At 36.9% G+C, this 24,298-nt stretch overlaps 1 protein-coding gene across 1 annotated transcript; it reads left to right on the top strand.

Moving 5' to 3' along the window:
- The first annotated feature begins 790 nt into the window (after positions 1 to 790).
- Positions 791 to 23,426, top strand: LOC125238215. Its single transcript, XM_048145489.1, has 14 exons — positions 791 to 805; positions 4,580 to 4,726; positions 7,948 to 8,033; positions 8,530 to 8,593; positions 9,859 to 9,943; positions 12,349 to 12,438; positions 13,638 to 13,743; positions 14,232 to 14,349; positions 15,150 to 15,495; positions 17,643 to 17,736; positions 18,246 to 18,261; positions 18,427 to 18,473; positions 18,574 to 19,635; positions 23,162 to 23,426. Exons 1-13 carry the CDS (start codon positions 791 to 793, stop codon positions 19,013 to 19,015), a joined length of 1,656 nt encoding a protein of 551 aa, XP_048001446.1. The 3' UTR covers positions 19,016 to 19,635; positions 23,162 to 23,426.
- The last annotated feature ends 872 nt before the right edge of the window (positions 23,427 to 24,298 follow it).

The raw sequence follows: 24,298 nt of genomic DNA, 5'->3' as shown, positions 1-24,298 counted from the left end.
ACACTGCCATCTTCACAGTGAAGTAGTAGGTTTGTTGCATGTTCGGTGTGGCGAACACCGCCAGCTACGCAGTGTTTGAATTCCAGGGTTGCATGTTCGGTGTGACGAACATTGCCAACTTATCGGTGGACCTTATACCAAATTTTTATAGCACAAAAGTAAATTAAATTACATTAATATGACGTCTAAATAAAAAAAAATGATTAGCTAACTCTAACCTAATTACGCACATCCCGATGCAAAAGTACCTATCCCTGTTCTCGCCGCGTTACCGTGTTGAACCGCGATGGATGTGCATCAGGAAGGTCCTACAGCGAGGATTCAGACCCCTTTTCTTTTTCCCTCTTCCCCAAAAATACTTTCTAAGAGTAGATTCATCCATTATCATTCATCCAAGTAAAAAATTCTCAATACTCTCATCCGAGGTTCGCTTCACTCAAAGTGTAGTTAGGCATGCACTTTTTGCCCTCGGTGTCAATAAGTCCAATGGGCCTGAGGGTATTCCAGCTATTGTGCTGAAAACGTGCGCTGCGGAGCTTATCCCCAGTTTTAATTCGCGTTTTTTGGCATTCATACTGCTCAGGTAAATGCTCGTCATCCTGAAAGACTGCTTCAGTCCATCCAACCGCAAAGAAGGGTGATCGCACAAACCCTACACACCGACGGCCCATTGAGGCCCAGATGAGAGAACCTCTCTTCTCTCCAAGGCAATGAAGTAAGTGGTTAATAACCAGCTCTTGGCGTACCTGAAGAACACCAGATTATAGTGACCGGCAATACGGCTTCCGCCATGGTCGTGGCGATGGTGATCTTTTGGTATACTTATAGTTGGGCCACCGCCATTGAGAACAAGGGAGAGGGAGAGGGCAGTTAGCCTAGATATCGCTACCTAAGGTTTTTGATAGAGTTTATCATAAGACGCATCTCCCCAAGCTACCCTCGTACGGGCTCCCAGAAAGGCTTTGCACGTGGGTCGCCAGCTTTCTACCTGGGTGAAGCATTTCAATTTTCATCGACGATCAATACTCAGAAAACCGGCCCATTAACGGAGGTGTACCCCAAGGATCTATCCTATCACCGACCCTGTTCATCCTTCATATCAATGATAAGCTAGAAACTAGCAATATCTATTGCTGCTATGCGGATGACAGCACAGATGATAGCCAGTACACAGGTCGTGCAAATGCCTATCGTGAGCAGGTTTTGGAAAGCAGAATGCAACTTGTGTCTCAAATCGATGCCTCTCTTGAGCAGGTATCCGAGTTGAGTAAACATAATCTCGTCTAGTTGAACCCCAGTAAGAAGTTTTGCGCATTTTCCGCATATAAAACCCCATTTGACATAACGTAACGCCTAAATTCCAGGACATTCCCCTTACCGTGTCCAAGAGTATTGGATATTCGGTGTCAACATTACGAAGGAGGTCTAGTTTCGGGGTCACAAAGTACAAAAAGGGCACACAAAGTGTAGACAATACTTTTATGTTCATTTTCTACGAAAAATTTGTATGTTTCTTAACATTTATACAGCAAATTATTTCACACTTTTAATTCTTGATTAGCTGGCAGTGTTCGCCACACCGAACATAATTTTCCTGAAAAACTGAAAGATTATGATTTTTTTCATTATTTTTTCGGGGCTCCTTATGACCCATAAAAATAGTATTCAACAAAAAAAAACGGTATTTTTAATGTTTCTATGTCTGCCAAATTAAGGGTTAAGGTTCATATGCGATGTCCACGTGTGGAATGGCTAATAATGCATAGTTAAATAGACATCATGAATAAAATAGGACAATCTTACACAGATCTTATTGATTAAGTATTGCTACTCAAAAATAATAATGTACCACCTAATGTATACCATGTTTATCGCAATAAAGTAATTCATTCATTCATTCATTCATTCATAAGTCCCACGGAAAAGTTCAATAAGGCTTGTGATGCTGAAGGCTTAAACAAAAATATATAAATACTGTATATATACCTAGAAAGTACCCAAGACTTGAATATAAATAGTATAACATTTTATCTAAGAATTAATTCGTTTTAATCTATAGGCAACCCTATCATCCGACGCTGCGCACGTACGGCTCGTTTCTTTGTTAGAATTTTGTAGGCATTTAAAAAGGCGGCATTTCGTGAACATCAAAGCAGTGGGCCTTCTGTACTTGTACTATTATATATTCTGTGATATAGGCTCAAATTGCCTTGAGCTGGTCACGTCTGCCGCATGCATCCTGACTGATGGGCTAGTGTAGCTACCAAGTAGATGCCACAAATAGAGCGCGGCAGGTTCAAAAAGAGATAAAGGGACGACCTAGATACCTTTAGGGTTACAAAAAAACGGTTTTTTTTTTGCTTAAAAAAACCGTGAAGAAAAAAACAGGTTTTATTCTGGAGTATGTTTTTTTTCTAAAGGATGGAGTCTCAAAATTTGCAAAACAGTTAATACTTTTATACGGTTTATTAAACTTTATTTTAACTACTGAACGAATTTAATTTAACAACTTTAATTTCTAGTTTTATAAAACTAACATTTATACTGAATGTTTATCGAATTAAAATGTACGTTATTGTTATTGAAACGTTACAAATCACGAAAGACCGTTATCGATCGAATTATTTGTTCGTCTGAAAAAAAACCATACTTAGAAAAAACCATCATTTGTTTTTTAGGGTTCCGTAGTCAACTAGGAACCCTTATAGTTTCGCCATGTCTGTCTGTCCGTCCGTCCGTCCGTCCGTCCGTCCGTCCGCGGATAATCTCAGTAACCGTAAGCACTAGAAAGCTGAAATTTGGTACTAATATGTATATCAATCACGCCAACAAAGTGAAAAAATAAAAAATGGAAAAATATGTTTTATTAGGGTACCCCCCCTACATGTAAAGTGGGGGCTGATATTTTTTTTCATTCCAACCCCAACGTGTGATATATTGTTGGATAGGTATTTAAAAATGAATAAGGGTTTACTAAGATCGTTTTTTGATAATATTAATATTTTCGGAAATAATCGCTCCTAAAGGAAAAAAAAGTGCGTCCCCCCCCCTCTAACTTTTGAACCATATGTTTAAAAAATTGGTAAAAAATCACAAAAGTAGAACTTTATAAAGACTTTCTAGGAAAATTGTTTTGAACTTGATAGGTTAAGTAGTTTTTGAGAAAAATACGAAAAACTACGGAACCCTACACTGAGCGTGGCCCGACACGCTCTTGGCCGGTTTTTTTTTCTATTTGCAACTATAGACACCTTCCTCAATAACTGGCCGGAGGAAGAGGCACTAAACCGGGAATTATGGAGGTTAAGGGGAGAGGCCTTTGCCCAGCAGTGGGACACCAGTAGGTATAGACTATTAAAAAAAAAGTGACATTACCTTAATTTTACCTCTTTTCACATCACTACTTTTGCAAAACAAAACGAAAACGTGCGTCTTTAAAACGGAAATAGTTTTTTTAGCAACAGTATCACTATGTTCTAGTAAATACTATTATTTTGAGACCTAGATGACCGACAGTGATAGTTATGGAAATGAAAATAACGTGAAGATAATTATTTACAAATAAAAGTTAATTATTATAAAATGATTGTAAATAATGTTGTGTGATATGCAGTATGTCCATTACATTTTGAGAAGCTACTTCAGTAAGCTTTTTCTGGTAAGTACAAAGTGTTATGTTTATAATAAAGAGCATTTCAAAATAAATCTAGTTTTTGGTACAAATAATTTCAAATTTTTCATCGTATACCTGCTCTGCTGCTGCTGATTTTCCTGCTCAATGTCAATGTGTAACAAAGTTGTCAGTCCCAATAATAATTCACATCACAATGCCCTATAAAAGATTTAATTTGCACCTAAACTATTCAGTATTTATTCAAGATTTATAAATACTTATGGAAGTAACTGTATTTGGAAGAACAACTCAATTATCAAAGTCAATCTTAAACGAAGAAAAACCAAGTACGAGTCTCTTTTCTCATATCAAAAAGCTATCATTCAGCATATTACTAAACTAAGCACATAATTAGTTGCATCGACAATTCTACACTGATTTTTAATGGACTTTGAACTTAAAAAGCTAAATTCAGTATTTCGCAACCCGATTCGTATTCAATTTTGATTATATTTTTATACGATTTTTAAAATGACAGAGCATTGATAAAAAGTGACAGTCGATCGATCTGCATTGGTGACTCACCAGTCGATTACTATTAGAAATTCTTAAATTGATGTTTTAGAATTATAACGAGGATATGTGTGTGTTAAGATGAACTTACGGAAATTTCCAGTCCCCCCTCTAACTTTTGAAATGTTTATATGAAAAAATAACACTTTATTTTAATTTTGAATTGATAGGTTGCGTTTTGTACAACGGTCTTGGCCGGTTTTTTTAAGTCACACGGTGGTCGAACGCGATATAACCTTATTTTGCCATATTTCTGACGTTTCGGCAATCTGCAAACTGGCGGAAACGACAGAAAAAAGGTAAAAAAATAATGTTATGTCATCGCTTTCAGCCCTTGTCTAAAAAATTGTTGAATATTTTTCGGGAGAATAAAAACAATTTTATTTTATCCAGGTTCTCCTATGCCTGCATTTTCTCGGCTTCACGCGATGCTCGCTAGTATTCGACGAGACAAACCAAGAAGCCAGGAAAAACAAATACTGTTCCCCAGTCGGAGAATGCCTTCCCGGGACACATGTCATGTGCATGTATAGTGACAAGGTATTTAAATATATAACCTTTTATTAGAGAATTGATTAGAATAGGTCACTAAACTCATGCACCTCTCAGGGACGCTCCGGGCCTTCGCCCTAACGCAGAGCTCGTCCCGAAGACCGAATCTCCTCGTATTTGGCACAATAAATGATTGTCTTCTGAAATATTGAACATAAGAAACCAATTTTTATTGATTTTGGATATTAAAAGTGTACAATGTACGTATTTTTAATTAAATTTCGGCCACCGAAAACGCTGTCGTCCATCTAGTGACGTCATAGAAAACGAACCAACTTCATGTCGAATCAATCACTGACATAATGACCTTTATGCCTCGCACCTGAATGAGGAATAAAATAATAATAACACGAAAAATAAATAATTGTTAAAAAATCACGGCACAAATCGATGAAGCAACTAATAATAAGCCTCAAGATTATTAATAGAGCATTTGCAACCATATCGTGATCTAAAAACGAAATTACAACTTTCAAATACTACGCTCTACTCAATCGGGGCAAATCTCGACTCCCGGGCCAATTGTAACTAATCAATTTTTTCCATTATTGTACCATGATGTTGAGTTCTATATATGTATATCCACTGAACACGTCTACCATAATTATGTAAATGGTGGACACTATTTAATAATGAAAACATTGTAAAACATGGAAAAAATGGACCAGTTACATTTGTCCCCCAGTCGAGATTTCCCCCACTGTACCTTACTTGCGTTTGTAACAAGTTCACATCCAACTTTTCTCCTGAAATTGACATTTCTTTACAATTTGTACAAAAATATTTAATAGGGTGCGACCCTCAGCTATTGAGATTCGACACGTGTACATCAGAAAGGTCCTAACAAAAAGATTTACGAAAACTGGAAGGGCAAACAACGTTTTCAAAGATGAAATGTATTTTATTTTCTGTCATCTGCCCACATAATGGAATAACTCTAAATCTAGTTCAGTGGGAATAACAATTAAGTAAATAATTGTTATACAGACCTTTATTTTTTTAAGTAACTGAAGACGGTCAAGCAAATCTCAGTCACTAAAAAATGGCGGCAAAGGAAAATGTAAGGTTCACCGGTCAATTGTCTTCATACAGCGCGTGCCTTCCTAAACCTTGACGTTGGCGGAAACAACACTTAAAAAATATTTATAATTTAGACTTATCGTTCATAGAAAATTTTAATCTCGCGAATGTTTTTAATGCCATTTGTTTCGCCGCCCCGCATAATGTCGTTCAAACTTTGCATAGTGACTTTTGAGGTCATAATGAACAACTTTTATTATGGGACCAATGCTGAAATCGGGAAAAAATATTACCTGTTCCATAGAAATGAGCGTTATCATGACAGTCGAAATGTATAAAACAGCAAGTATTTTTCTTTGCGATTTCAGCATTGGTCCCATAATAAGGGTTGTTGATTATAAAGTTTGAACGGTAATTTTTAAAGTTACTATGTACAGTCAGAAATGTCACAGTTTAATTATTTGCATATAAAACACATCTCATTTCAGAATGGTAGTTACATCTGAAGCGGTATTTGATCAGGTACTTTATATGCTGACTCTACAATAATTATTTTTGTTACAGTAAATATTCTGTATAATATTAAGCCTTATTGGGCTCTAACATATAATATTATATCCAATAGGTAGTGTTTTCCTTAGAAAACGTTATATTTCGTTTTCGAAATAATTTTGTTTAAATAATCTGTTTGAGGTCCCAGTTGTAGCTCAAGATCGCGAAGAATGGAGGAAGAAGGGGGAGGCCTTTGCCCAGCAGTGGAAACACAATAGGCTCAATAATAATAATAATCTGTGCTTCCAAAATGGTTGGCACGCTATTCAAAATCCTATAAAAAATCCCATCGAATCCAGTCGCTCTGAATTATTTAGCATAAGCAATTTTCTTGTATTGCAGTTGATGGCCCAAATAAATGAAATAAATAAACAAATAAAAATTAAACCTTGAAGTATGTAATAAATATTTTTTGATTTGTTTTCAATTTAAGTAGTAGGACTGAAATAGATACCGTATGGTATCTAAAAGAGAAAGAGATTCCCGGCTTCGCCACCAGTGGGCTTGATCGCTTTTTCTTTAGTATATGCTATCTATTTCAGTTTAAAAAATAAACCCGCCATAAACCCAATCCCGAAAATACTCTATTCCGTCCCGTTCTCAAATGTTTACATAGGAAATACTGTTTTCTTATAATAAATATTAGTAGAAAAGTGACCTTACCTTTTCCAGTCACGTCTCCCTAAACTGAACAAATGGTGCCTACAAAGTACAAACAACATGCTAAGCTATACCCCGAGGGTCTATCTAACCTTTTCTAAATCTTTTCTACTAACAATATTATGTAAACTCCAAACATCTGAGAAAAATATAAGGATATGGCAATTCATATATTTCACTAAATATTCTCGTTTGATGCGCCGTGGTGGATCAGCTGGCCTAGTTGGAATGACACTCGTTGATGCTAGACTCCGATCGAAACGCAGTCTGGCTCTGTTGCGCCAATAGGGAAGAGCGATAGACGTAGCTGTAGCTAGCTACGGTGACCATAATATTACCTCTATAGTAAGCGTTCGTGTATCTCTTACGCTTCGTAAGCGTATCGCAGCTAGCTCTTCCTATCTCTCTCTCTTCTCTAGTGGCGCGACAGAGCCAGACTGCATTTCGATTGCGACGTAGCGTCAATGAGTCACTTCAGCTAGTTAGATCGGCAGTTTGCATCACGAATTGTTTACGTAGACTGAACGCTTCTTACTCGTGAACAGCGTACTGACACGGCTGTGATAGCATTGTTATTGACACCCGTATGCTACGTCCTTACGAAGTCGTTTATAAGTCAATGTTAAACATATAATGTTATTTTGCGTCATATGGCCTATGATCCACCTAACTGTTTTAGGAACTACCGGATTCGGTCTAAATCAAAGAATAACAAAAAATACACCAAAATACAGGACGTTATGCATGTTAAATGACGTAAAGACGATGAATAAAGTATTAGTTCAAGAGAACTAAGAACGAATAAAAAATCTAGATATTTTTTTTAATGAAGATATAACAAATGTGATAAGATAATGTGTTCTAAACATTTTTACAGTGATATTTACGTTATGTTACAGTTTTAGCAGTCAATTTTCTCGTACCACGCAAAGAACTAGATTTTTTTGTTTTTATTTAATGTTTTAAATATTTTTTAGACAATAATGAGCCCAAGATGCAGCGGTGGTGAAATGCTCCCTATGACTGAAGCTGAGAAAAATTTAACATTAGATTTATTAAACGAGTAAGTATTTAGGATAAATCCTTTTACGTAAGGTACAGGGGACAACTTCGTCTGCCGGGTAGTTTAAACTAATCGATTTGTCCTACGTTTTACCAAGGATTATTTTTATTGAATTGAATTGAAATAATTTATTTCAGACTTATTGGTCCATAATAATAAATAAATAAATATATATTTTTTAATTATATATGATTTACATACTTCATACTAAGAATCGTATCGTACTTCGATTTTTTTAGCGCCACCTATTAAATACTGATCATTAACTAACACTGAGTTTTGTTTGATAAAAAATGACTGAAATAAACAGTTTAAATTTTAATTTTTTTTTTTTTCATAATTTTTTTCATAAATGTGTATTGACGTGATATCATGTTTTTAAAATAAAGACATTCTACTAATAACGCTTTAAATGTGCGGTAATATAAAAAATAAGCGTTGTATATAGGTTTTGTACTTCATGGAAAAAAAAACAAGTTTATTATCGTTTTTGCAGGATGAAGCGAAATGTGTCTCAAGGCCGGACTAACCTCCCAAAGGGGTACGGCATGAGGAAGCTGGTAAGATGTTCTTTTGTTTAATTCGAATTTTTAACCCCCGACGCAAAAACGACGGGGCTTTATAAGTTATGACGTGTATGTCTATACCTATGCGTAATTCAGTTATTGTAAGTGATTGGATCAATTTGAAGTATTCTTTTTAGGGTTCCGTAGTCAACTAGGAACCCTTATAGTTTCGCCATGTCTGTCTGTCCGTCCGTCCGTCCGTCCGTCCGTCCGTCCGTCCGTCCGCGGATAATCTCAGTAACCTAACGGTTACTGAGATTATCCGCGGACGCTAACGCACTAGAAAGCTGAAATTTGGTACCTGATGATTATTTTTTTAAATTGAGTTTTAAATATGTACATCAATCACGCCAACAAAGTGCAAAAATAAAAAATGGTTAAAAAAATGTTTTATTGTGGTATGCCCCTACATGTAAAGTGGGGGCTGATATGTAAAGAACTTTTTTCATTCCAACCCCAACGTGTGATATATTGTTGGATAGGTATTTAAAAAAATGAATAAGGGTTTACTAAGATCGTTTTTTGATAATATTAATATTTTCGGAAATAATTGCTCCTAAAGGAAAAAAAGTGCGTCCAAGTAACCCCCCCCTCTAACTTTTGAACCATATGTTTAAAAAATATGAAAAAAATCACAAAAGTAGAACTTTATAAATACTTTCTAGAAAAATTATTTTGAACTTGATAGGTTCAGTAGTTTTTGAGAAATATACGGAAAACTACGGAATCCTACACTGAGCGTGGCCCGACACGCTCTTGGCCGGTTTTTTGGGCATCCTTTTGATTGACATCATAAAAGTAGGGGTAATTTTTTAACATTTAAGTTGGTTCAATTCTCAGATGGTGATAATTTTATGTTATTATGTTTAAGGTTGAATATAGTAATATAGTTACTAAACATTTGAATATATTTCAAACCTAGCAAGTATGTAATACCATACTTTGAAAGAAGAATTACTAACTCACACATTTAGGTTGACCAGAATACTAGTCTGCTCCCATCGGAAGATCAGCGCTAGAAGTCGCCAATCAATATGCTGAGATGAGACCATTTAGTATTTGTTTCTCCTCCTTTAGCTTATATAATTTTTCTTTTTGTGTATGTTTGCACATAAATTTTTAGCGGGATGTTATATGAATCTGTATAAGTATTTCTGTGGCATCGTAGCTCCCGAACGGATTTTGTGTAGCTACATATCAAGTGGACGAACTTTTTATAAGTATTTCAAAGATTTCTTTTTTACTTTTTCATTCCACAGTTCTGGCACGACTCCCTGGCAGAGTTTGCCCAAACTTGGGCGAATCAATGTGACGCATACCGGCGTGATCTGTGTCGAGCTTCAGGTTGTATAATTATTAATTTGTATATTTTTAAACCCCGACGTAAAAACGAAGGGGTGTTATAAGTTTGACGTGTCTGTCTGTGTGTATTTCTGTCTGTCTGTCTGTTTGTCTGTTTGTCTGTCTGTCTGTTTGTCTGTCTGTCTGTGTGTGTGTCTGTCTGTGGCATCGTATTTCTGTCTGTCTGTCTGTTTGTCTGTTTGTCTGTCTGTCTGTTTGTCTGTCTGTCTGTGTGTGTGTCTGTCTGTGGCATCGTAGCTCTCGAACGGAAGAACCGATTTTGATTTAGTTTTTTTTGTCTGAAAGCTGAGTTAGTCGGGAGTGTTCTTAGCCATGTTTCATGAAAATCAGTCCACTAGGTCAGTCCATATGGTTAGGTTATGTCCCTTGTGTTTGTTTCTTGTTGGTGTTAGTCCTTTGAGTCGTCCGCAACCTGAACCCTCTTTAGAAGGCGGAAAGTCATTTCTACGACGCGAAACGAAAACGAAACGCCGCGAAAGGTACACTGAGAGAAAATACAACCAGTTTTCATGTTCGTTCAACAAGTTTTTTGGTTAAAATAGCGCCTGCGTGCTCTTTGTTCGAACAACAAGCTACTTGTCATTTGAATCGGCAATATATTTGAACCAACAAGTCGATTTTATAAAAACAACCTGACACATATTGTTTTAAATATACGTTTGGCTGATTCAAACGGATAAACCGCAACAAGTCGAACTTGTTAAATTCACAATGCAAATTTCTCTAGTCTGGCTCTGTCGCGCCAATACGCAAGAGCGATAGACATAGATATTTCGAGAGTTTCGTTTCGTGAGCGTTTGTGTGTTGTACTACGCACGCTGAAATATATGACTATTGTCAAGAGGGCGCTGTTATTATGATGTATGTGGTGACAGTTCAGTATAATATAAAGATTATAGAGATGGGCATGGACTTTGCCGAATACAAATATTCGGCCGAACATTCGGTTCAGCTCTTACCGAACCGAACATTCGGCCGAATATTCGGTTACGCCATATTTTTAAGAGATTCATGAAAACTATTAAATGATTGATAATCGTTACTACAACTATGTTTTTATGATTTAGTGGATAAATAAAACTTAGTTAAAACAACTCTGAATTCTTCTCAACTCTTGAACTACGATTTTTTACTTTTTTTAAAACAATTGTATTTATATTTTGACGCATAGGTTTCTCTTTTTTTAGCAGTTCCTTAAAAAGCTACTAAAAAAGGAGCTTATTATCCACTGGAATACGTAAGATCTTCATTAGTTATTTACTTTGTTTATTCGGTAAATATTCGGCAATGCAACCGAATAATTCGGCAGAATACGAACAATTGAAAACTTGCCGAATATGAATACCGAATATTTACCGAATATTCGGCCCATCTCTAATAAAGAATATAGTTCTAATGAAATTCCGCAAAATGGCGGGTAGTCATATAGTTTGGCTGTGTACTTATCACAGCCAAAGGTAGTGTACAAATTTATATTGCGTTGCAGGCGTCCATAAGTTACGGTGACCGCTTTCCATCATGAGGACCGTATGTTTGTTTGCCACCGACATATTATAAAACATCTGTAATACGGTCCCCAATATTAAGACAATAAAATTGATGCTAAATTTCTTATATAGCACATTCACACTATCCGATCCAATATCTGATGTAAGAAGGATTTAAGATGTCAAAGATAACGGATCGAATAATTGCGGAAACACTGAGGCGTAAGATGCATGCAAAAAGTTTTTTCAAACACTTTTTTAATAAGGTGCATTAGGGTAATTCCGAATGACAGAAATGCTCGGGTAATTCCGAATCGGAATCTTGATAATTATGATGGAAATAATGGTGATTTTCATGCGACTTTCAGAATTACCCTAATGCACCTTACAAGTATTTTTTTGTACGAACGTGAGCGCGCGTGTCTTAATTTCTGCCTACAGTGAAAAAGTAAAATACGATAAAAAAAATATCCAAGATATTGACAAACTTTCTTTGTAAAACTTGTAGAAAATATATTAAGCTTTAATATTGTAGAATACGTTATATCGCTAGGACCCATAGTTTCCGGGATAAACGCAAAAAACCGACCCCCCCCCAGCGGCAGGGCTATGGCCGTGGAATTTGATATGTTTATCTCTCATTTAGTCCCAACTAATTACAGGGTCAAACATTCTGTTCCCATGCGCAGATCCATGACCCCCCCCCCCTGGAGCCTAGGTTGGCCATAAAAATGGACCACATGACTTCCCCCCTGAGGCCTTTGGGCCCCCCTGGGCACGAAGCTGGATCCGCGCTTGTCTGTTCCGCGCCCTTCCCTCTACACTTAACGTTCATTCATTTACTGTTAAAGTTTAAACCACGCTTGAAAGAATTTCCTATAATATTTATTTATTTTGCAGAAGAGTTCCCTAGGATAGGCCAGACTGTGAGCATTTTCCGATTCCACTATCCAGATTGGAGTCTGAAAAATGAAAATTTTACTGACAAATGTAAGTGATATTGACGATATTGTCACACAGATCATGAATGCATGATCTTTATACATAATCACCATCCTCCTTTGCTTTATCTCGGCATTTGCCACGGCTCGTGGGAGCCTGATGGGGTCCACTTTGACAACTAATCCTAAGATTTGGCGTACGCACTAGTTTTATGAAAGCGACTGCCATCTGGCCTTCCAACCCGAAGAGTAACTAGGCCTTATTCGGATTAGTCCGGTTTCCTCACGATGTTTTCCTTTACCGAAAAGCGACTGGTAAATATTAGACGACATTTACACATAAGTTCACGCTCTTACTACTAGGCTACCAGCGCTTCTAAACAAAACAGAACACCAATAAAAGATCACGTTCACCAAATGTCGCTTGCGGTTGGCCACTGTAACTAAAATAACTGAGGTTACGGTCAATAGATGGCGTATGGCGTATGGCGATGGTTCAACTATAGAATCCTTTCACTTGCTCGATGCGTTAAAATCAGCGTATAACAAATAACTATTACTTCAACTTTGGCAAAAAAAGCATTTTCAGAAATGTGGACCCAAGTCTTGTGACAGTTGTAAACAAAAAGTTAACTCGCCCTCAGTTTTGTAAGGCAGAAAGTCTGTAAATCTACTTTTTTCACCAAATGTAGATTATCGCTTTTGTAATACTTAAACACAAAAAATAATATCTTTTTATTGAAATTCCATTCTTAAATTGTCGTTTAGAAACTGACAGCGACTTAACTGTCACTCATTTTTCTCTGAAAATGCCCAATTGACCGTGCACAGTGTGCCCTCCGCTTTGCGCAAAAAAAAAAATTGACATTGTTTTCTTCAGTATATTTATTTGATTGTCTACTTTCAAATACTTTTTATAGTTAGGAATAAAGTATATCATTTTATTCTGAATTGACCTCAGAAATTTAATGCTTGCTCACCAATTTTCAGGTCCTCAGTCTATGTATTCATGCTATTTTATTCATACTTATTTACAATTAGTGAGAATCAAAAAGTAGAATTGTTGTAAAAAAAGTCACTGTTTTCTGATATGCATCAGCGCCATCTATTGACCGTAACCTCAGTTATTTTAGTTGCAGTAGCCAACCGCAAGCGACATTTGGACAACGTGATTTTTTATTGGTGTTGTGTTTTGTTTGGAATCAAGATTTATTTGTTTCATGAACACCATTTTTGTGTACATTCCAGCCAAAACTTTGACGCCAGAAAAAAGGAAAATGGTCATCGATGATTTTGTGAAAACATTACACGATCCCTACGTGAAGAAAGAGCAAATAGAACAGTTTCCTCGCGGGTATTGTTTTGTTATTTTTACCATAGACAAAGAACAAATACAACCTATTTTTAAAGGAAAAATTCGAACCTTTGGCAGGACTTGAACCTGCGACCCACTGGATTGCCGGTCCAGACGCTCTTGAGTTGAGGGAAGGCATGGGATAATTCGCACACATCCAGCAGGCCTCCGTTTCTCCCTCCAATTCGGAGCGCGCCCTCACGAATGGCAAAGAGGATGAAACGCCGGAGTATGTTTCGTGAGTAGGACCAAATCCCCCCCCCCCCACCATCTTGCTAGGAGGGGAAAGAAACGGCGAGTCCAAGGCCTCCGTGGCTCAGTTGGTGAGAGCGGCTAGACCGCAATCCAGTAGGTCGCAGGTTCGGGCAGGGTCGAGTTCCGCCGGAGGTGTGAATTTTTCCATTTTTCCTTTAATTTAAAAATATGTAGTATCCCTCGCAGACGTTTCTGTTCTTGTTTATTCACTTTGGTTATTCTCTCTTCTCTAGTGGCTACAAAAGCAGATATCTGACAGCAATCTATGGATCCACCGCAAACGTTGGCTGCGGGATGTCTACTTACCATGACTACTTCAGAACCGTAGACGACGACCCAATCATTTTTCATGTAAGTTTATTTAACTGTGACGGGTTTAGAATTTCACCACTCCTTTTCTTCGCCCGTGTGTCTACTGTGGGATATAGGAACCGTAGCGGTGGCGAGAGGCTGGCAACTTGCCTGCAAATCCTGCAATGTCACAGTTTCGTTTTCTTTCAACCTCGTAATTGCTAAGAATGACAATAAAACGAGCAGATTCATGTACTCTGCCTACCTTTTAATATATGTTTATTCCTGTTATCTAGTCGGTATTCATTCCCCCCCATATGCGTGCCATTTTACCCTGTCTGGTAACGTAACATTTTTATATACCTTAAGTTATCATCGGTAAAAAGTAGGTGAGAACTTAAAAATACAGTATGTAAACTAACGAAAACCATTTACTGTAACCCGTAAATGTCCAGGTGATACTGAGAAACTTTTACTATGGGATCAACCCCGAAATCACGAAAATATCTTCTGACAGTTTCATAGGTAGTTTTATTTTATAGTAAGTATTTCCTATGGGAGAGTAAATTTTTATTTCGCGTTTTGGGTGTTGGTCCCATAGTAAAAGTTTCTCAGTATCACCTGGACATTTACGGGTTACAGTTATTGGTTTTCGTTAGTTTACATACTGTATATAAGATATGTTTGTAATTTGAGTTGCTAATTTTACTTTAAATTAGCTATTTATATTAACTGACCAAAGAGTAAAGTTAAACACTGCAGGTAAAGTAGCCACGTTTGACTTACTAAATTATAACTCACCCGTTTTGGACCAAAATTGACACGGGATTTCCTTTAAACATTCTTTTTTTGAATTTCAGGCAGTAGAAGTGGTTTGTAACTTTTCTAATGAGCCAAAAGAGGGCGAAACGGTGTACGAGACCAGATGGTCTTATGGGGCGGGTTTGACACCCTGTGGCTGTCCTGAGGGCTTCATCGAAGATGACTGTCTCTGTGTCCCAGGAAGAAACCCAGATACAGATGACAATCAAAATGAGAAAGAACAGCAACCAAATGAACACAACGACAATAAAGATAAAGAAAATAATGACAAAGAAAAGGGAGATGAACAACAAATAAACCCAGATGACAGACCGAAAGAAGACAAAAACAAAGAAAATGATAACAAAGATGATCACAATAAACACAAAGAAGAGGGACACAAAGGTGACCATTCAAATTTTAAAGACCAAAAATACATTAAATAGTTTAAGAAAAAAATAAAGGCAAAGAAAAACTCAAAATAAAGCACAAGCGTATAAAAAAGACGATAGTAATAAAGGAAAACACAAAATAACCAACATGAAAGTCGACAGTTTAATTTAGATTACTTTATTTCTCCCATTTACACAAATTTGACACAGTTAAAATTTTCATTTCAGCTTATATAACTATTCGTATAACGATCGTTACAAAAGAAATAATAAAATTAACATTAAAATTACGAATAAAAATGGAAACAAGCAGTGCGAACAAAAAACATAGTTCGTTTAAGGCACTGGTGCCAGTGCCACCGCGAGCTAGTAAGCTATGAGCGCTAAAAACGAACAAAAGATAAACACCCCCGTGCATATAAAAAAGACACGGCGATTTTTATAGCTCACCGCTGGGCGAGTCATCATCCTCCTTTCGTTATCCCGGCATTTGCCATGGCTCATGGGAGCCTGGGGTCCGCTTTGACAAGTAATCCCAAGATTTGGCGTAGGCGTGGCGTAGTTTTTACGAAAGCGACTGCCATCTGACCTTCCAATCCGAAGGGTAAACTAGACATTGGAATTAGTCCGGTTTCCTTACGATGTTTCCTTCACCGAAAAGCGACTGGCAAATATCAAATGACATTTCGCACATAAATTCCGAAAAACTCATTGGTGCGAGCCGGGGGAGTGATTATCTTTTGTTCGTTTTTCTAGCTGATAGCTCATAGCTCTTATAGCTTATAGCTGTTTTATGCGATAAACGCTACGTTACACGCAATGCGATAGACGCAGATCATTTCAAATCAGGTAATATAATTATAGATCATTGTTTTGCGCGGTTAACGCAGCGGCAAGCGCAGCGTGAGATGCAACGCGTCAAACGCACATATAAAAATATTTTATCTTCATAGTTTATGTAAGGAGCATCCTTGTTTATTGCGTGAAACGTGTCCGTTCAACGCAAGCGGTTAGCGCTTGCGCATATTCGTGTTGTTTTGTGCGTCTAACCGCATTTGATGGAGGAAGATTAGGAAGAATAATTCACTTAGCATTGCATCTCAACTCAGTTAATTGTGACATTAATTATTTATTAATTGCATCACTGTGGCAAACTTAAAGAAACGTAAAATTATGACATTTACAAAGGAGGATGATGAACTCCTGATTAATTTAATTATAGATAGATCGGTGCTCTATGATCTTTCACACGAACATTACAAAAATATCCAACATCGCAACCGAAAGTGGATGGAAATAGGCGACATAATCGAAAAGTCTAGCGAGTTTTTTTAATTTTATGTATTTTTCAAATAATTATAAAACTTATCTTTGTTGTTGATTAAATGATTTCGAATTTCTCTTGTTTTGTACAGAGGGTCGACTTTACTGCGATATGATTGTATTAAAGAAATATAAAAATGTTCCTCTTCTTCTTCTAATAACAATGATGCTATTATTTCTCTTTTTCTGTCTGCCATTTTTTTTCTCACATGTTCACCGGCTTGAAAGACACTTTGAAACTAAATTCCAAATATACCTTCTCAAGTAATCGCTGCGGTATTCGCAAACAATTTAAAATATCGCTGCGAACGGAGCGTTAAACGCATTTGTTATAAAGGGGGCAATATTGGAATCCTGAACTTGCGAGTTTGTAAACACACGAGAAGTAAAATACATTTGCACCCGAGTGCTAGCGAGGAAACTACACGTAAAAAATCCAGACACATGCGCTACTTTTATAAATTTTAAAGCAGTTAATTTGCGTGGATTATGCGCATGCGTTTGCCATTGCACTGTGTAGCTCCCACGTAGAAAAAAAAAGGTGCCTTGTTTTGGAACGCAGACGCGGTAGACGCATCCGTTGATCGCATTCGTCTGACGCTGCGATCTCCGCATAAAACAACCGCGCGCTTTACTAGCTCGCGGTAGGACCAGTGCCTTACACACGACACTTCTAAACATTTAAATTGTTTGGATTTAGGATAACGTAGTAACTCAAGGAACACGGTTAGCTGGATTTAAATACACTTTGCTAGGTACTATTGGCGGGATAGCGCTCAACGTATTAACGAAAAGAGATTATAATTAGGTAGTAAATAAGTGTTTTGATACTTGCAGATAATGCAGATACCTGTAACAATGACCCAAGCTGCATGACTCCTCGAGTTGTGATAATGCCAATCATCACTGTAGAGGACGCAGACCCGGAAAGGTAAATTCCTTGTCTTTATCATTCAGATGGTGATGATGATTCTGATGATGTAGTTCCTCAATTAATAAATATCGATAGGGAAACAATCAAGAAGAGGGTTCGGGATTAAATACTTCATGTTTTGATATGCTACCTTCAATATTTTAATGATCCCGCCAGTGTTAAATGCTACTTCCACTATAATCCATACTAATATTATAAATGGGAAAGTGTGTGTGTCTGTTTGTTTGTCCGTCCTTCACGGCAAAACGGAGCGACGAATTGACGTGATTTTTTAAGAGGAGGTAGTTGAAGGGATGGAGAGTGACATAGGCTAGTTTTTGTCTCTTTCTAACGCGAGCGAAGCCGCGGGCAAAAGCTAGTAATATATAATGATGAAATGACTACAATTTTTCCAGGTCAGCCAGGTGCATGTTTAAATTGCATATTTTTTTATTCGATTATCGGAGCTTTTATTTCACACAGACTATTAAAAAATCGATTACTATTATCTAATTCGCTTGTTTCAGATTGAACGAGGCAGAGGTTTGTAAGAGTTATACTAGGTACCTTTCCTAATACATGTAGGTACTTAAACTACTTAATTGGTTGGCGCGATGTCCCAAAATGAGTCTTGGCTTCCACCATCACTTTGCTCGGTCTTTTTGCATTATTTACCTACTCATTATTTTATACTCAATTATTTTTCAGATAGAGGCTATGGCTAAAAATATTGAGCAAAGAAAACATCGGTTAAGGTAACTTTTCAAACATTTCCCGGCATAGACGACATTAGACGTGTTTAATCGTTTATAAATTACTTTGTCCGTGGTTTTTCACAAACAGATTTTTTTGCAGGCAAGTAATCAAGGATCGTATTAAAAACGTAAGGGATCGATATTTTAAAGAATATTCCGTTATTGAACCCGGAACAAGGCATTCAAATGGAGGACCAATAGACGAAGATACTTTCGTACTGTCTAAAAACGTCCGAAATTATACACTTAATGCGATTCGCAGAAAATTTAATAATTTGAAAAAGAATAAAAAAAATACAAACATAAAAGTAAAAGACAGAAGAGGCTTTTCTGATTTAGATCAGTTAATATCGGAATATTTGTTGAACCTGAACTATGACAATCCCAGGCATTCCACAGATGATATGGTAGATTTAGCAGTCAATGATATGAGAGATAATAATATCAATGGCAAACAAATTGATACACAAAATTATTTTAATCAAAATGCGCCAAATATAAAGAATGAAGGAAAAGGTTTTCAGAAACTGATAATAATTTAGGTGATGATCTCCAATTTTCTGTGAGTGATTTGAATGATTTGATGGCTAAAGGATATATCCAAGACAATCTTAATAATCTTAATAATTTACATGTCTTAAATAAACGAATTCCGGATTCCAATAGAGAAAAAGTAGATCTTACAGATTATGGTATGCAAGATGACTTAAATGTCGTCTATGAACCAAAAATCACGGAAAGTCAAAAAAGACAAAATGTTTTACCAGATATAGAAAGTCATCCACATAATGTCCAAGCACATAATCCAAACGGGTATGATTATCAGATATATTCTGAAAATGACCAAAGATATGGTAATGTCGATCCTCAATCCGCTTATGAAGATTACACTGGATATCAAAATAACGAAAAATATGAACAAGAACACGAACAAAACGCACCTTACGTTTATGATGCAAATGAAATAACGCATTATTACTTAGATAAACTGAGCGGTAACGTTAACGCTGGCCAACAATTGGACACACTTACTGACATTGGACAACTACTGAACACAGGCCATGGGACCAGAAAAGACATCATCACTGGGTACAGAATGCAAAAAGGTACAGACACAAGACGTACAAAAAAGCACAAGCGGCCTATGCATCATGATAAAAAAGTAAGTACCTATATTTATTTTGGGTTTACATTGAAGCTAATATTTATTTTATATGAAAAATTAAAAAGAACCCCGCAGCAAACATAGGGAAAAAGTGGTTTCAGTCAAATCGCATGAAATTTTAGTATGATGTAGATTTAAGTCTCCTGATTATTTTTTTATAAGGGCACAACTCCCTCAGACTTATACTTTCAGAAATAATCAAGTATATATTTTTCTATTTACGCGACGTGTTTTTAGAAATCAATATATCTAAATGATACTCACTGACAGTTACTGACAGTTATTAATAGTTTCCCGATATCGGATTGCAATATCGACTTTCTGTAGGTTGTCGATTGGAATACGTCTCAAACCCCAAGGAGCGACAAGATTATTGCAGACAAAGCAAGGATTTCTTGCTGCCATCATCTAGTATGCTTAACATAAGTGTTGTGCTTAATTAAAATGTGCTTATAATTAAGTACGTAATTATCGAAAATAATAAATCATCTTTATAATGTAGCTGTCTGTCACATTGACTTTCATTTTATCAGTTATCTATGTTACGAACTCTATGCAAAACAGAGCAAAGAGGAGGAATTACGTAAAATAGGTAATTTACATATATTTTGTATAAAACAATTAAATTAATTATTTTCGAAAGTATAAGTCTGAGAGAGTTGTGCCCTTATAAAAAAATAATCAGCAGACTTAATTCTACATCATACTAAAATTTCATGCGATTTGACTGAAACCACTTTTTCCCTATGTTTGCTGCGGGGTTCTTTAAAGACTTCATAATTTTTAAAAGTCACTGAACAAATGTTGATCAGTATAAGGAGAATAGCCTACAGTTCAATTCTTCGCCTTTGTTACAGGCCCCACTCTGTATAATTATACGGATTTTCCGTCGAAGCGTCACAAAACAAGAAAGATTCCCAATTCTTTTTGAGTAGGAATATTAATCCCATTAGCGTTTAAAAACTTTGACAGGTCTCTTTAAAGCAAGAGTAAATAGGTATCTCATAGGTAAGCGTGCTCCACCGTAGATCGCATCATCACTTACCATCAGGTGTGATCGTGGTCAAACGTCTACCTATTCATACTAAAAAAAAAAAGTGACAAAACTAAGTAGGTTTTTCATGAAAATATTGTACACTTTTTACTCTCAAATACTAAACTTACTTCTGTCTCGTAGTATTCGAAAATCAAAATTTATGTGTATTTTATGTAGAAGGTATCTCAGGGATTTAGGTTCATATGTAATGTGGGCAATGGGCTAGCGGCGTCAGCGTGTCACTGAAATATCATAATTTTGGTTGCTTTCAACGCGTTAATTGCACAAGAGTTGCACAGAAACTTGAGAAGTTTCATGTGCCTACCCTTTTTGAACACAGGCGTGAATTTTTGTATGTGTAGTTATCAGATCCCTTTATTTGACACAATGATTGGAAGTTATTAGTGTAATTGCCAGATTATCATTAGTCATAATGCTGATACGGTTAACTTTTCAGGGTTTCCGTTCAGGTCATCTTTAGATAAGTTAGCTTAGGTTAGATTTGTTTTATGACGATCCTGAAAAGTTACGCGTTTCTGAGAAAATCCAAATTATGACATTTATTACTAACGAAAATGTGCACAAACGATGCACTATATTTTAAAACTTTATAGGAACCAGTAGAGCCCCGTGTAGTCATACATATATGGGTGTACCTTGGAATATAACATGCAACATATGATCCTAACCTTGAAACGCAAACAAATTAGGCTTCATATGTAGCTAAGCAAAGTACGCCCTTGTTCATCTCCCTTGGGAAATTTGACACGAGTTATAAATGCACTACAAACCGCATCAGTGAAGCAGAATGACTAAAAGAACATACATACATACAATCACGCCTGTATCCCATAAAGGGGTAGGCAGAACACATGAAACTACTAAAGCTTCAGTGCCACTCTTGGCAAATAAGGGGTTGAAAGAAAACGAAACTGTGACATTGCAGTGACAGGTTGCCAGCCTCTCGCCTACGCCACAATTTAACCCATATCCCATAGTCGCCTTCTATAACACCCACGGGAAGAAAGGGGGTGGTGAAATTCTTAACCCGTCACCATACAGGCCCTAAAAGAAATTAAAATTTAATTTGTTTATTGTAGGAAATGTGCTTCTAGGTTACATAGATTTGCAAAATTTCTTAAAGGATTATGTGCGCGGTCACTATAATCGCATAATACATACAGAGTGAAATAAAAAGCACCGATCAAACTTTGCATAGTGACTTTTGAGGTCATAATGAACAACTTTAATTATGGGACCAATGCTGAAATCGCGAAAAAAATTTGTCTGTTCCATAGAAATGGGCTGCAACATGTTTTTTTTTTTTTCTTATACATATTATCCTTCATTTTATTGTATGTATTAGAACAATCGTAACTTTTTGATGAACGGTCTCTAGCGCGAAGGGCATAAATAGTTATTTTCCCCTCACTATCTCGGAAACACGTTTTGTCATTTTTTGTCCTTTAATTTTAAAGCAGTTAATTTGATTTTATTCAAGGTCAAATTACTTTACCCGCTAGTGGATAAAATGCGTTTTTACCCGCTGGTATTGAAGGACAAAACACGTGTTTCCGAGCTAGTGAAGGGAAAAATGTATTTGTGTGATGAGAACAGAATAGATATTTTGTTGGATGGATGTTTTCTATGTATTTTAAATATTATGTGCTGTATTATTTTTCTGTACATTAAAGTGTTTACTTACTTACTTACTTACTTACTTACTTACTTACTTACTTACTTACACATAAGTATAGGTGAAAAAGTCACCTGTTGTATGTTTTCTATGTATACACATAAGTATAGGTGAAAAAGTCACCTGTTGTATGTGTGAGTGACGTGTTCGAATAGGCGTTTGTTTTGTTTGTGTTACTAATTTTAAATATGTGTTCTCTATTCGAACACGTCACTCACACATACAACAGGTGACTTTCTTAAGTTTTTCACCTGTATGGATGTATCTATATATTTAAGTAGGTCCTGGAGAAATTATGAATTAATTCATTGATAAATTCACCATGCACTTTTGCAGCTGATAGTACCTATCATGCGCGGATCCAGGGGGGGGGGGTGGTCATGGGGGTCATGACCCCTCCCTGGAGCCTTGGTTGGCCATACAAATAGACCACGTGACCCCCCCTCTGGGGCCTGGGCCTTTACCACGTGATGACCCCCCCCCCTGGGCACGAAGCTGGATCCGCGCTTGGTACCTATACGTATATCGTCAATACCATAAGTTTTGCTTAGTTTGTCACGCCGTGTCTTTCGTGGGCGACGGTCGCGCGACCGTCGCCGTCGCGTCTCATACTTCCATATCGATAAGGTTTGATTTCGTATGCGTCGCATCACCGTCGCGCGACCATCACGCTACCGTCGCCCACGCAAGTCACGGCGTCAGTCTAATCTGTGTAGGTGCCCCAAGACATTTATTTATATTTAATGAAACGCTTTTTTTATTTTTGTGTGGGTAACAATTTTTTTTTTCAGTCCAGCAAGTCTTATCACCACCAGCCCAGGGGAGGGATGGACGACGATACACCTCGTTATTTCGTTCCTGATCGAGTCAATCTCAATGTTAAGCGTGGATAGATAGACAAGTCTTATTAGTGGCGTTGTATTTATCATATTGGCCTACGTACATTGAAAATACAAAACACTTAAATAGATATTCGGGCTGGTGGTCGAGTGGTAATGACGTTAGCCGCGTAAGCTGAAGACCCGGGTTTGATTCCCGGCTCGGCCACCAGTGGGCCTTGTCGTTTTTTCTTTCGTGTCATCCTCCTTGCGTTGTACCAGCATTTGCCACGGCTCATGGGAGCCTGGGGTCCGCTTTGACAACTAATGTCAAGATTTAGCGTAGGCAGTAATTTTACGAAAGCGACTGCCATCTTACCTTTTCAACCCGAAGGGTAAACTAGGCCTTATTGGAATTAGTCTGGTTTCCTCGCGATCTTTTCCTTCAGCGAAAAGCGACTGGCAAATATCAAATGACATTTCGCACATAAGTTCCGAAAAATTCATTGACCAGCGCTTTTTTTTAAATTACATATCACATACACTACCATGTGATGAAGGCCGGACTCGAACCGGACGGCATTTTAGTTACCGTGGTTATTTAATGTCTTGAGTGTCATAACACCTAGCTTTGTCACTTTTTTTGAATATGTAATATTACGATACTTTTGGTTTAATGTCATTTGATATTTGCTAGTCGTTTTCGGTGAAGGAAAACATTTTGAGGAAACCGGACTAATTCCAATAAGGCCTAGTTACCCGTTGGGTTGGAAGGTCAGATGACAGTGGCTTTCGTAAAAACTAGTACCTACGCCAAGTCTTGGGATTAGTTGTCACAGCGGACCCCAGGCTCCCATGATCCGTGGCTAATGCCGGGATAACGCAAGGAGGATGATGATTACTGTAAGGTATAACTTTTTGATATTATGAATATAATTTTTTAATCTGTATCCAACATTATTTACAATTATACATTTATACTAAAGTTATACATATCTGTGTTTTTGTATTTATAAATGTTTTTAATGCAATTTGAAAATAAATCCGATTTATTATTTTGGTATGGCATTTATTAAGCTCCAAATCATAAGAGCCGTATTTATAAATTAG

Source organism: Leguminivora glycinivorella, chromosome 23 (assembly GCF_023078275.1).
Source record: "Leguminivora glycinivorella isolate SPB_JAAS2020 chromosome 23, LegGlyc_1.1, whole genome shotgun sequence".
In the NCBI taxonomy this organism is placed as follows: Eukaryota; Metazoa; Arthropoda; class Insecta; order Lepidoptera; family Tortricidae; genus Leguminivora; species Leguminivora glycinivorella.
The sequence above is the reverse complement of the archived record's forward strand: the minus strand, read 5'-3'. Positions and strand labels throughout refer to the sequence as shown.